This window comes from Erpetoichthys calabaricus, chromosome 1, assembly GCF_900747795.2.
Source record: "Erpetoichthys calabaricus chromosome 1, fErpCal1.3, whole genome shotgun sequence".
Classification (NCBI taxonomy): domain Eukaryota; kingdom Metazoa; phylum Chordata; class Cladistia; order Polypteriformes; family Polypteridae; genus Erpetoichthys; species Erpetoichthys calabaricus.
In genome coordinates, this window is record NC_041394.2 from 22,194,198 (window position 1) to 22,208,561 (window position 14,364).

A 14,364-nucleotide genomic window follows, 5' to 3' on the forward strand; every position below is an offset into this window, starting at 1 on the left:
CTGTTTCAGGACAAGCAGTCCAATTCTTCCACAGTTAAGACATCTTGCTTTCCTTTCTTTCCAGGTAACTTCAAAGCAGGTGATTTTGGCAAGATTCTGAAGAAATACTGTGAATGTGAACACCTTTGCTTGGAGTCGCTTATGTCTGACAGCCTTAAGCCCTTTGTGCCTGGCTATTTCGGAGTAGTTGAGCGAGATGGGGAGACCTACAACCAGATGGAAGACCTCCTAGCTGAGTTTGATTATCCCTGTATCATGGACTGCAAGATGGGTGTACGGTGAGCAAAGGGAGGCAGGCATAATAGTTGGTTTAGGTTGATTTAAACATTATATTCACTTGTCTGATTCATGTGCTGTTGTTACCTGTCCATGGACCTTGCAGTATTGCTTTTTGACTCGGGGCAGAGAAAGAGGTGTCTGCCAACATTCACCCAGACTCAAGTTGGACAATCCAATTTGTCCTCTGACATTAGATGCCATTGAAACCAACAAAGCTTGCCACACCTATCCACTTAACTCTTACTAAATGCCATCAAGTCGAGTTTTGAAAGTCCCTAAAGTCTTACAGTCTACCACACCATTTGGTCACTTATTCCATGTGTCTGTGTTTTGCTGTGTGAAGAAAAACCTTCTCAATGTCAGCCAGTCAGTCATTTTATAACCCTCTATATCCTAACACAGGGTCACGGGGGTCTGCCAGAGCCAATCCCAACCTACACAGGGTGCAAGGCAGGAACAAATCCCTGGGCAGGGCGCCAGCCCACCTTCCTAATGTTTGTGCGAAGTTTACCCTTAACAAGTTTCCAATTGTATCCCTGTGTTCTTGATAAACTCATGTTAAAGTCACAGTCTCGATCACCTTCATAATTTTAATCACTTCAGTCTTGTCTCCTCTTAATCTTCTTTTGCTTAAACTGAAAAAAAGGGTTGTCTCCTTTAACTTTTTCCTCATACCTCATGACCTAAGTCAAACATTAAACAAAAAAATGTGTTGTAGTCTTCACCCCTCCCAACAACACTTAGCTTCAGTTTCAGGCTCTGGGGCACAGGTCAAATATCAACCAGCCATCCTAATAACAACAGTAAGTAAGCCCTGTTAACATTTTCAAAGTATTTTTCACTAAAATGACAGGGAAGTTGCCTGCTACATTTTTTTTAGGGTAGCAAAAAGTGTGTGACTTTGGGGGTTGTAAAGAGACTCTATGACCTTGAGGGCAGGAACTCTGCAGGCACCGAGTACAGCCTGTCCTGAAATAACAGTCCGTGTGGTAGCAGAAAGAGGGCGGTAGTTGTTGTCTCCTCATCATTAAGTACAGTACAGCTTAAACACACAAGTGGAAGTTGCATCACAGCCTGTGTATGTCTGCATTTAGAAATAGCCATTGAGTAAACATCTTAGAATTCTTAGCTTTCAGGCTGGATTTAATTCCAACAAGTATCCAATCATTTGGCCTTCCATTTAGCCATGTTGCTGATGTCCAGTTTATGATTTCTACATTCTGCACAATTTCTAGTGTCTACTGAGGCACACCATAATACAGCCACACAGGTGTCAGCTATGTGCATTCTCTCAAATTCTTAGGACCACTATACTCTCACTGGGCAGGACCTAATTTTGCTCTCACAACGGCTTTGGTTCTTCATGGCATGTATTCCACAAGTTATTGGAATCATTCCTTTGAGATTCTGATCCATGTTGACACGATTGCATCCCACAATTTCTGTATATTTGTCAGCTGCACATTCATGCTGTGAATCTCCTGTCCTACCAAATTCCAAATTCAGATCTGGTGACTGGAAGTTCACTGGTAAACACTGAACACATTGTCATCTTCATGAAACCAGTCAGAGATGACTTTGCCTTTTGACATAGTACATTATCATACTGGAAGTAGCCTTTAGAACAGGGGTGTCCAGCTCTGGTCCTGGTGGGCCGCAGTGACTGTGGGTTTTCATTCTAACCCTTTTCCTAATCAGTGACCAGTTTTTACTGCTAATTAACACCTTCTCCCATCATTTTAATAGCCCTGTTTTTAAGGATTCAGTCCTATGAATTGATTTCTTTCTTCATTAAATGAGTGCCAAACAGAAATGAGATGTGAAACGAGCAGACAGATGACCAGCTAAATTGAAACGTCAAACTCCGGCCAATTTCACTCCAACCAGTTTCTTAATGAGAAGCCAATTCTTGCTGTTAATTAAAGCCGTTATTGACTATCATGACTTGTTGCTTAATTAATAATGACAACGATGGACTTGCCCACACCTGCCCATGAAATAGCCTTTGAGTCAATTGTCCAATTACTTTTGAGCCCCTGAAATCAAGGGATTGTGTTCAAAAAATGCTGTAGTTGCCTTACATTTTTATGCAATACTTTTGTTAACCCCACTGAATTAAAGTGGAAAGTCTGCACTTCAACTGCATCTGAGTTGTTTCATTTAAAATTCATTGTGGTAATGTACAGAACCAAAATTAGAAAAAAGTTGTCTCTGTCCAAATATTTATGGACCTAACTGTATACATATATATTTTTTACCAAACTTAGTTTTCTAATGTCAGTCAGTCATTGTCCAACCCGCTACATCCTAACACTCTGTATTGTTCCTAAAACACAGAACTTGGGAAATAACACATCACTTAATTAGCCGAGGAGTCCAATTAAAAACGGAAGCTGGTTGGAACAAAAACCTGCAGCCACAGGGGGTCCCCAGGACCGAAGTTGGGAAACACTGCTCTAGTGCCTGTTGTGCGTGAAAATCCTGGGCCATCAGCAGTCATAGAGATACCTAAACCAACAACCATGCCACGGTCGAAATCACTTTTGTTTGTAATTGTGAATGTGTACCTGCAGTGGACTGGATGCCTGCACCAGGGTTGATGTCTACCTGTGTGTCTAATGCTGCCGGAAAAGGCTTCAAAGTACCATGACCCCAAAGTGGCTTTGAGAGTTTTATATTACATTAATTAGACATCACAAATTGTCCAGAGTATTTCTTATGGGAGACTTTTCATTGAAATTTCCTGATTTGGACTCTTCATTTCTGTCAAACAATACAGAGTTATTTATTTGTTTTTTTCTTTTCATCCGAACACAATACATCGGCATTACAGGGTCTGTTCACATGTGCCTTAACAAACTTGGTTTCTAAAATGACATGAAAACACTTATTCCAGTTAGAGAGAGAGAGGGTTAATGGCCTCTGGATAACACACACCGATTTCTCTGCAAAAAATCCGACTATGTGGCCATGTAAACCCTTAAGTGAATTACTGTTAAGGATTCTGTAGTACTGTGGTGGGCTGGCACCCTGCCCAGGGATTTGTTCTTGCCTTGCGCCCTGTGTTGACTGGGATTGGCTCCACCAGATCCCCATGACCTTGTGTTAGGATATAGAGGGTTGGATAATGGACGGATGGATGGATTCTGTAGTCTGCATATGTCTGTTGCTCTTTGTCGGCCTGCACATGTGTTTGCTTCACATTCGCTTTCAGCAGCCAGGGGAGAAGCATCCACAAAATACATTTCCATTGGCAAATGTTCAGGTGATTGCATTATCCCTTCTTCTGGCTGAAATAATCCATCTCAATATTTCCAAAATCGTGCTCCGCAATCTCAAGAGCAGCAGGGTACCACTTAAAAAGTAATGTGTGTGTTAAGTAGTCTGATTACCTTTTAAAGTAACCAGTAACCTAACACAAGATTTATCTTACTGAAGTCAAAATAACTGTTATGGGTGTAAAGGAAGCAGCACACATATACCAGTATATAGGTCCTTTGCAGGGCCCAACCTCCCAGCCAAGCAGAAAAGAGTTAGCCATGTGCAATTTGGTAATAGAAACCCATAACTCTTTTCTTTGTCAGGTTTAATGATGTTGGAGCGTTATTACAAAGGAGATCTTCAGAAGATTACTACCCTATAAACAGCACATTTTTCAGGATCCAGGTTTCTGCCTGAACTGGGTTCCTGATTATGTCTTTGGGTGGAAATGCACTCAAAGTCCAAGTGTTTGTGTCTTCACCCACGTCATCCCCAGGTGATGGTGCCTACCCTTCTTACTTCACTGCTGTCATCTCCTTACCCAGTGCCCACACCACACTCCACACCATAAGCAGTCTTCTCCACTGAAGCTCATGTCAAGTGATTGGCCTTCTTTTCCAAACCATGGTCATCGATTGAGTCATGGGGGTCTGCCTGTTATTTTTCAATATGACCTTAAGCATAATAGGATGCTAATGGCTTAGTTTTTAAAGTGACCCCACTTGTGTTAAAGAACCTGCTTTTTTCATCCCTCGTTGACTAATTTGTATGTAATGTAGGATTTTTTTTTTTTTAAAGAATGCTATGAAAGAAGTCGATATGGTAAGAAGTCCATCCAAATATCCAGATAACACATCTCTCACCATTATGGTGGATAATCTGTGTTACCAGAATCAAATTTCTCTTTTTCATCGAAGTTCTGATTGCACTCGACTTGTGGATTGAAATATATTTTTAGTGTGCCGCTGCAATGCATTCTCCCACTCCCTCTCTAACCAGCATTTAATATTTTGCTTCTTGTAAATGTTTTTTTCAAAATGTGGTGGTCTGCACTAACACTTACACTGCATGTATAAATGACCACAAACGAGCTATTGCTCTGTCAGAACAGGGCGCCCGCTGGTAAAAATTCGGTACTTCCCTTTGCAGCAAATTTCATAAAACAAAGCTTTTAACAAACGCATCCTAAGCAGTTTGGTGTTCTGCCATTTTATGATGCAAAATCAAATTGGTGGATTTCAGAGAAAAGCAAAATGTGTCGCAAGGCTTTCATTTATTTATTCAAGGGGTGACACAAATCGATTAAGATGTAATATTAGGCAAAGTGGTTCATGAAAGTCCGGGTTTGTCTCAGATTTTCAAATCTTACGGCCAATTGAAATCTGGAATCCTAGCGACACTGCAGGACTGGCATGTCACAGGGATTATTGAAATGGAATTACAACTGATGAGTCAGTCGCTCACAATGAAATGCTGATTGTAGGCTGAGAAGCAGTGAAAGTGGTATTTAGAGGAAGATGCTCTAGAGAGGAGAGGAATGAAAAGTCAATAGGCCCACCAAGACAGAATACATGTGTGTGAAGGAGAGGGAGGTCAGTGGAATAGTGAGGATGCAAGGAGTAGTGTTGGCGAAGGTGGATGAGTTTAAATACTTGGGATCAACAGTGCAGAGTAATGGGGATTGTGGAAGAGAAGTGAAAAAGAGAGTGCAGGCAGGGTGGAATGGGTGGAGAAGAGTGTCAGGAGTGATTTGTGACAGACGGGTATCAGCAAGAGTGAAAGGGAAGGTCTACAGGACGGTAGTGAGACCAGTTATGTTATATGGGTTGGAGACGGTGGCACTGACCAGAAAGCAGGAGACTGAGCTGGAGGTAGCAGAGGTAAAGATGCTAAGATTTGCATTGGGTGTGACGAGGATGGACAGGATTAGAAATGAGTACATTAGACGATCAGCTCAAGTTGGACGGTTGGGAGTCAAATTTAGAGAGGCGAGATTATGTTGGTTTGGACATGTGGATAGGAGAGATGTTGGGTATATTGGGAGAAGGATGCTAAGGATAGAGCTGCTAGGGAAGAGGAAAAGAGGAAGGCCTAAGAGAAGGTTTATGGATGTGGTGAGAGAAGACATGCAGGTGATGGGTGTGACAGAACAAGATACACAAGACAGAAAGATATGGAAGAAGATATCCACTGTGGTGACCCCTAACGGGAGCAGCCAAAAGAAAAAGGTATATACCATGCCACCCTACTTACTGATCAAAATATGAGAAATGCCTGTGAATGTTTTTGCGCAGGCCAAATGTTACTCCCGCTGTAGGACTGATACACCTTTGAGATCTGACAAGGGTTCTGTTGAACTGGGTTGGTCCTCATTAGAGCATAGAGTGGGAGAGTGGTTGGGAGCATGCACTGATTACAGCGTGTTGCTACACACACCACACAGTAAACCACCTGTATTGAGATCCGAGTGCAGCTGTGCAGTGGGTGACATCTCAGCACCATACTGGAACAGTGTGAGGTTTTAGTTTTTTTTTTTTTTTGTTTGTTTGTTTTTTTTAAGGTAGCTGGAGTGCCAGTCCTACCATCAACCCCCAAGTGTGCCCTGCAAACTGGTCTTCCACTGGATGCAGATTAACTTCATACCCAGGATGGAACAATTGAAGGTTAAGAGCCTTGCTTAAGGGCCCAACAGAGTAGTCACTTCTGGCATTTATAGGATTTGAACCGGCAATGTTCTGATTGTAGGCGCAGATACTTAGCCTCAGAGCCACCACTCCGCCCCCATTATATCGTAGCGTCCGTCTAAGTCAGTCTTCAACTGTTGGCCCTTTTTTTTTTCTTTCTTCCTAGGGAAAGCATACAGTGCATACCTTACCCAGAATGCTGTGCTGAAGTGTCCCATGTCCATAAGTAGGTGTTCTTGTCCTTGAGTACCCTTTGCAGCTTGTCATAAATTACAAGACTTGTGGAAAACCTGGTGGCACAGGCATCAGCACTGCTCTTGCACAGATCAGGCACTCTGGGTTTAGATTCTGCACCCGGTGATTGCCAGTTTGGAATTTGTGTCTTCTCTCAGTCTCGGCTTTTATTTTTTTTATGTTTGGGTACTCTAGTTTTCCTTTACTAGGTGAGGATGAGTCCATGGTAGGCACCCTGTCGTTGATTTGTGCCTGCCTTGTGCCCAGTGCTGACAGTATTACACTGTGGCCCTCCATGACCATGAAATGGATGAAATGTGTTTTAGAATGTGAATTACTGTGTGTCCAGAATTTCAGTATTAACATGTAACAATGCCAGGAGTGTTAGTCCACTGGGTCTTGGCGTTACACAAACAAATTACTGGATGCCTGTCACAAGGCTTATGATAAAGCTCAACAGACATTAAAGGGTAGCAGAGCAAGACATCCCCCAAATCTGTAAACAGCCATTTTCTTTTATTGTGAGGTCATTTTGAGGGTGTGCTAGAGCTGCAGGTACACATTCTTGGTCAGTTTTGAGAGCTGCACCTCTTTAAATCCCCACGTGATCAAATCTTAACTCGGAGATGACTTTGAAAGGTACAGTCAGCCTTTACATCTGATGATGTCACAAAAGGTGAGCTGGAGTTTCTGCTTATCCTGCTGGGGAGGGACATCTGAAGGGAATTGTGGGGTGCTAAAGAGAAGCTGTCAAGGTTGGGGGACTGACAAAAAGCGGGGCCTGTTAAAGCCCATGGAGATGCTCTTTGTGTAATTTTTGGGCTATACAAGGAATAAATTGTTGCTACCATACAGCGTTGATGCGATTAGCTGCCACACAGCACTTGTTGTTTTTACTAAAGCTCAACACACCAAAGTACTTTCTCCCCTTTCCTGCCAGTCCATATAGTCTAAAGGTCCCAAGTCCAGAACATTTTCCGACTCTTGTGGAAGAGGAACAAACTTGTGAAATGGCTTTAGTGCAAGCACACCGTCGACTCAAAAGCAGTCCCAGGGCAGTTTGGTATCACCTTGTAATTCATTGCACGGTTGTTGGTGCTTTTAATGTATCCTCTTCTTGCCACTAAAGTACAGAACTCCTGTTTTGGCACATTGAACGATCAGTTTATAGATAATGGCAGATACGAGGAAGAACAGATAAAGTAAAAATGTTTGAAATTTGTGGTAATTTGCATTTTATTTAAACAAAAGGAAGTGGGTTGCTCTAAGTGAAAATGCCAGACATGCGTGAATTTCAAAGATTGGCAAGTTCTTGGACATACCTGTATTCCAATGATACCTTCACAACCTTCCTACATCATTTACTAGTAAATGCATTCATTGTTAACTACAAAGAAATGGAAAGGATAAGTTACAATAGTTTAAAATAACCACGGTAATTATTGACATTCTTTATGCTTATGAACGCAAAAAAGTAATCTGGTAGGATTGTACGCATGAGGACAAACCAGTCCGATCCACATTGTTAACTTCAGGGCTGTAAAATAAGCCTACAACACAAATTTTAGATTCATTTAATAACACTGAGGATCTTAAACAGCAATATAATCTTTTGTGTTTTTCTTACACAACAATTACATTTTAAATGCACTGGTTAGCACTGCTGCCTCACAGCTCGGGTCACATTTGTATCCACAATAATTGGTCCAGTATAGTTGGCAGACACTTCCTTAGCTGTTCGGGATACTTTAAAGACTATTGCACCATTAGAATTCAATCAGAACTAGATCGGTTTCACCTTCCCACTGACTTCAATACATTTAGTTGGACGCAATTCCTGCACATTTCTGCATATAGACAGTCTCGAGGTGAAGAGAGTTCTTCTCATCCCCAGTTTCTAATATAACATACTAAAGAGGTTGGGTGTAGGGCTGCCGTATCAGTAATGTACCCACCAATCAGTCACCACATTAAAACAATGACAGGTGACGTGAATGACATTGACTATCTCGTTACAGTGGCTCCCGTCAAGTGGTGGGATAGATTAGGTGGAAAGTGGAACAGTCAGTTCTTGAGGGTGATGCGTTAGAAGCAGGAAAAATGAGCAAGTATAAGGATCTGAGCAACTTTGGCAAAGGGCAAAATGGGAGGCTTAGGCATCCGGGGCAGAGCATCTCCAAAACAGCAGGTCTTGTCAGGTGTTACCGGTATGCAGTGTTCAGTGCCTAGCAAAATGGTCCAAGGAAAGATTGTGCGGACGGTAAGGTGTGTGTGTGTGTGTGTGTTTGTTGTTTACCTAGGGAAGAGATGGCAGCAGGATGCTCTGTAGAAATAAGGCAAGCCAGCAGATGTATGATGCTCATCAATGTTCTGCTGGAAAACCTTGGGTCCTGGCATTCATGCGGATGTTACTTTGACACGTAACACAAACCTAAAGATTGTTGTAGACCATGTACACCCCTTCATGTCAACAGTATTCCTCGATGGCAGTGGCCTCTTTCAGCAAGGTAATGCACCCTGCCACACCTCAAAAGTTGTTCAGGAATAGTTAGAGGATCATGATTAAGAGTTCAAGGTGTTGAGTTGGCCTCCAAATTCTAGATCGTAAGCATCTGTGGGATGTGCTGGAAAAAACGAGTTTGATCCATGAAGGACCAACCTTGCAACTTACAGGACTTGAAAGAGCAGCTGCTAATATCCTGGTGCGAGATACCACAGGATACCTTCAGAGGGTTAATGGAGTCCATGCCTGGATGGATAGATATCTATCTGTTTCTGTCTGATACACTTTGAATATTTGAAATTGAAATTCTGCATCTTAGTATAGATGGTGCCTTTTCTGTCTGTCTGTCTGTCTCTGTCTGTCTGTCTGTCTAACTAGCTATCTATTATATAGCACCTTTTATCTATCATTTGTACTTGTTTTGTAAAATCTGCCTGGACTGTGACATGGGCCTTTGTCAGTCACTTTTTAGGTGTCGTATTCAGGCAATCGTGCTCTGTGGATTAAACCTGTTGTGCTCTGGTTATTCTTCGTCAGTGCTATAACCTGAACGTCTAGCACAGGGGTGTCTACAGGTTTTCATTCTAACCCTTTTCCTAATCAGTAAGCAATTTTCACTGCTAATTAATTCCTTTTCCCTTCATTTCAATAGCCCTGTTTTTAAGGATTCAGTCCTCTGAATTGATTTGTTTCTTCATTAAATGGCAGCCAAATAGAAATGAGACGTGAAACGAGCCAACAGATGACCAGCTAAACTGGGATTTCAAACGCCAACCAATTTCACTCCAAACAGTCTCTTAATGAGAAGCTGATTCTTGCTGTTAATTAAGCCTGTTATTTAATTCAATGGCTTGTTGCTGCTCTCATTCTGCCACAGCAGATATTTCCAAATTTGTTGATTTTTCTGGTTTTTCTAAGAACACCATCAAAATGTTTTGGTGACCTGAGAGACCAACCTTACTGAGACCTTCACCTTTCTTTATTTTCAGATATTGTGTGATGAGCACAGGTGAGCTAGTCACATGGTGGCTTGTTTGTCTCATTATTGTTTGGCTACTAATTAAGGAAAAAGAGACCTACCCCTGTTTTACATCTTATTGCTAATAAGGAGCAATTAAAACACTGAATGCAGCAGTTTAAGATTGAAACAAGCAATTAAGGTTGGAGAACGTTAACAAGCAAGACCACTAAAATGAAGCATTAAAATGTCACTTAAGCAATATGTGCTTCATCAGCAATAATTGAGTTCTCATTAAGGAACTGGGTTGGAACAAAAACCTGCACATACTGTGGCACTCCAGGACCGACGTTGCCTACCCCTGGTCTAGCTCAGGGGTGGGCAGATTCAGTCCTGGAGGGCCGCAGTGGTTGCAGGTTTTTGTTCCAACCCAGTTGCTTAATTAAAAAACAATCCTTGTCAATTATTTAATTGCATGGCTTGTTAGTGCTTTAACTCTGCCATGTCAGGTCATTCTCATATCCTAGATTTATTTTCCTTTCTAAGGATATCATCCAAATGATCTGAAGTCTAAAACAGATGAGTAATTCTCAGTGCTTCACTTTTTTCTCTTCACTTTCCTTCCAAGTATTTAATTAAACCAAATAGTGTGTGATAAATACACACAGGTGTAAATGAAAACAAGCTAAATGGAGAAATGCTGGTCTCTTTTGTCATTTGCATGGTATTGCTAATTAGGAGCAATTAAAAACCAAGAATACAGCTGTTTAAGACTAAAATAAGCAACAAGGGTTCAAAATCTTAACGAGCGAGACAACTAAAGTGAAGCTGAAGTTTTACTTGAGCAATAAGGGCTTCTTATTAAGCAACTGGGTTGGAGCAAAAACCTGCAGCCACTGCGGCCCTCCAGGACTGAATCTGCCCACCCCTGGTCTAGCTTATTGCCTTTGAAACTTTTTGGACCGAAAATGCTAGTCACTGAATTAGTAGGGTGGAATACAGTATATGTTATGTCCTGGAGTTTAGGAGGTCATCTGTGTGATTTATTTAGTTGATCCATTGATCAAAAGCGACTGATGGTTTGCAGATGAACAGGTAGTTTTAAATATTTGTTTATTTGGAGCTTTGGCAGGTCAATTGAATCAACAAGGGCCTTATAGCAAGTCAACAATGAAAATGGCTCCAGCCACCTTTTGATTTTATATGGTGATTTTAAAGTGAATGCAAGTTCAAATTGATTTATAAATCTAGTATACTAGTCATTCTGGTGTGTATTCAGACCATTTTGTGTGTGCATATCTATTTATCTATCTCGTTATGTATTTCTTTATTTAAAGAGCTTCTGCAAAAAGCCAAATTTCCCCTAAAGGAATATTTTCATATATCTGTCTGTCTATCTCTTTCTCTGTTTATTTATCTATCAATCTCTCTCATATAATCTGTTTCTCTATCATATAGTGTCTTTCACATCTATCTATCTAGGGCAGCACAGTGGCGCAGTGGTAGCGCTTCTGCCTCGCAGTAAGGAGACCTGGGTTCACTTCCCATGTCCTCCCTGCGTGGAGTTTGTATGTTCTCCACGTGTCAGCGTGGGTTTCTTCCCACAGTCCAAAGACATGCAGGTTAGGTGTATTGGCAATCCTAAGTGTGTGCTTGGTGTGTGTGTGCCCTGCGGTGGGCTGGCACCCTGTCCAGGATTTGTTCCTGCCTTGTGCCCTGTGTTGGCTGGGATTGGCTCCAGCAGACCCCCGTGACCCTGTGTTAGGATATAGTGGGTTGGATAATGACTAAGTGACATCTATCTATCCTTTGAATATTTGAAATTGAAATACTGCATGTTACCATAGACGTTGCTTTATATCTTAGTTTGCCATCTAAATACTTGTGTTTACGCAGCAGTTATTGAAGCAAGCAGCTTGTGTGTGCTTTGGACTGGGTAGCTCCTATTGATGGACTGCCTTCTGTCCACTGAGAAAGAGTAGCCCTGGCCTTTTTTGTGTTCTGAAATTGCCAAAAAGCCTGCCAATGATAAGAAATGAGACACATAGCTTTCAGGTTTCTTTCATGGGTCTGGCAGATAAGGTGGCATTTAAGCCACAATGAGCTACATTTAGTGTCAGAGTATGAAAAATAGATTGTGAAATTTGCCACTTAAAAAGCATTTTTTCATGTAGTCAAACAGTATAGGAACCACCGTTTTGGGCGGCATCATTTGCAGTCGTTTTATGTTAAATACGGTAAAGCAGAACTAAGATCTCTCATTCAGCAACATGGCACTCGACCCTGTCCTTTTATTTCCATTCTGCTATCACCTACTGGGTGACCTCTGTAAGTCTCTGCCAACTGGCACTCCTCCTAACCTGTTATCTCTGTCTCTTCTGCCCACGTGTTCACCAACGGTAAAGCACATAATGCGAGTTGTCTTTACTGTTCTTTACATATCTTTTACTGATTCCTAGTGTCTTCCAGGATTTATCGAGAAAACTTTTTGCTGACCTAAAAGTTTATTTTACGTGATTAAGATTAGACAGTTGTTATCTGCAGGAAATTATTAAACATAAGAACTTGCACCTTTGAATAGCAACAACCCCATGTAATATGAGCATAAGTACCAGCTGATAAGAGGGAGAAAATGACATGAAAGATGGAAAAAGCCAGGGAAGAACTAAAAGCAGCAAAGGGTGAAATACCAAAAGGATCAGCGCCTCCTGACGTCTGTGGAATGAAAACTGTGATATTGGGCAGGTGTGTAATCACCAAAGAAAGATGAGAAAGTGGAAATATAACTTGTATGCTTGTGTGTTTGTATTCATTCAACTTGTACGCTTAAACGCTTGTTGTAATATATACAGTGTATGTATGCTTGCGTATCTCCTTGTTGAATTCAAGAACGTATTTAAGTTGAAAATACTTCCTTATACAAAGTGTTTTGAGTAAACCCTCTGTCTTTATTGGTAATTAGTTTTCGTTCCTCTTCTGAATCAAGAACTTTATCTTTTGCTCTTGAGGTTGCTTTAGATCAGCGTTATTGGCACCACAGGTGAGCAGTAGCCGACCCTGGATGACACCCGCCCTGCCGCGTGACACTCTTAGACAGCCGTGATCAATTCACAGGTTGCTGGTGGATCACAGCCAATCCCGGACGACCATCCTAACCCCTGTTCTGACGACCGCACTCGATTCACCGAAGAGGAATAGCATCGACGATCGCACCCAATTTATCTGATGCTGTAGTGCATGGCACCGAACCCGCATTAACATTCACAAGAGGGTTGTGAACACACTGGCATATGAAAAACTGGGAACACATGCTTGGCCTGTGTGAAAATGAGCAAAAATAAAATAAATACCAAAAATATCTAGTGTGTGGAGCAGTGGAGGTGGTGGAAATGGCATTCAAGCTTGCCTGCTGAAATCTAGGAGGTAAGTGAATACAGAAATACATTTTATACGCATCTGTAGAGGAATATTTTGTGCAAAACTAAGTGCGCAAATAAAGGAAAGAACTAATAATAAGTTAATTATGTAGCGCCTTTCATACACTCAATGACACTTTACAATTCAACAAAACACATTAACAAGACAGTAGAAATTACATACAAGAAAATGAATAATACTCATTGAAAAGATATGTTTTTAACAAGAGTTTGAAATGAATAATAGATTTTTCCTCTTGAAAACTGAGAGGAAGAGCATTCCAAATTTTAGGGGCCATCACACCGAAGGCTCTGCCACCCCTAAGTTACTAACCTGTGTTTAGGTACAGTGAGTAAGTTAGCGTCCGATGATCTTAATGCACAGGCAGGAGTGTAAAGGAAGCAGCAGCTCAGACAGATAATGAGGGGTAAACCATGAAAGGGAAGAATTTTATATTTGATTCTTGAAAAGACTGGCAACCAATGCAAATCATAGAGGACAGGAGTGATGTGAGCAGATTTTTTAGTGTGTGTAAGTAGACGTGCAGCAGAATTCTGAACATATTTTAATCTATTGATATATTTAGTCGGGAGGCCATAAAACAATGCATTGCAATAGTCCGGACGTAGTGATGAAAGCATGAATGAGTGTTTCAGTATCCTCCTTCACACTGAGGAAAGACTGCAGATGAGCAATGTTACGAAAATGAAAAAAGGCTGTCTGTACTATTGACCTAATGTGTGGTTAGAAAGTAAGGAGCTGATCAAAGATGACACCCAGATTATGGACTGATGCTGAGGGTTCAACTAGGATCTCACGACGGGTAGAGAGGACAGATTTGGTACCAACTAATATTTCTGGTTTTATCAGGATTAAGTCATAAAAAATTAGCTGTCTTCCAATAATGGATTTCCCGAATGCAATCAGTCAGTGCAACAGGTGAAGATGTTGCAGTTGCGTCAACACTGATATAAAGTTGCGTGTCATCGTCATAGGAGTGGAAGCTTAGACCATTCCGACAAATAATC

The 14,364-nt window shown here is 41.4% G+C and overlaps 2 protein-coding genes across 5 annotated transcripts in view; one reads left to right on the top strand and one right to left on the bottom strand.

The window, feature by feature from the left end:
* Positions 1–14,364, bottom strand: part of LOC114647552 (myotonin-protein kinase) — a 437,098-nt gene that overhangs the window by 397,468 nt on the left and 25,266 nt on the right. The gene's annotated exons all lie outside the window — the stretch shown is intronic.
* itpkcb (inositol-trisphosphate 3-kinase Cb) overlaps positions 1–14,364 on the top strand; it is a 201,355-nt gene that overhangs the window by 165,569 nt on the left and 21,422 nt on the right. For all 3 annotated transcript variants that reach the window (XM_028796198.2, XM_028796202.2, XM_028796207.2), the window contains one exon: positions 65–278. In XM_028796198.2, the coding sequence (XP_028652031.1) occupies positions 65–278 (214 nt within the window). The remainder of the gene's footprint in view (positions 1–64; positions 279–14,364) is intronic.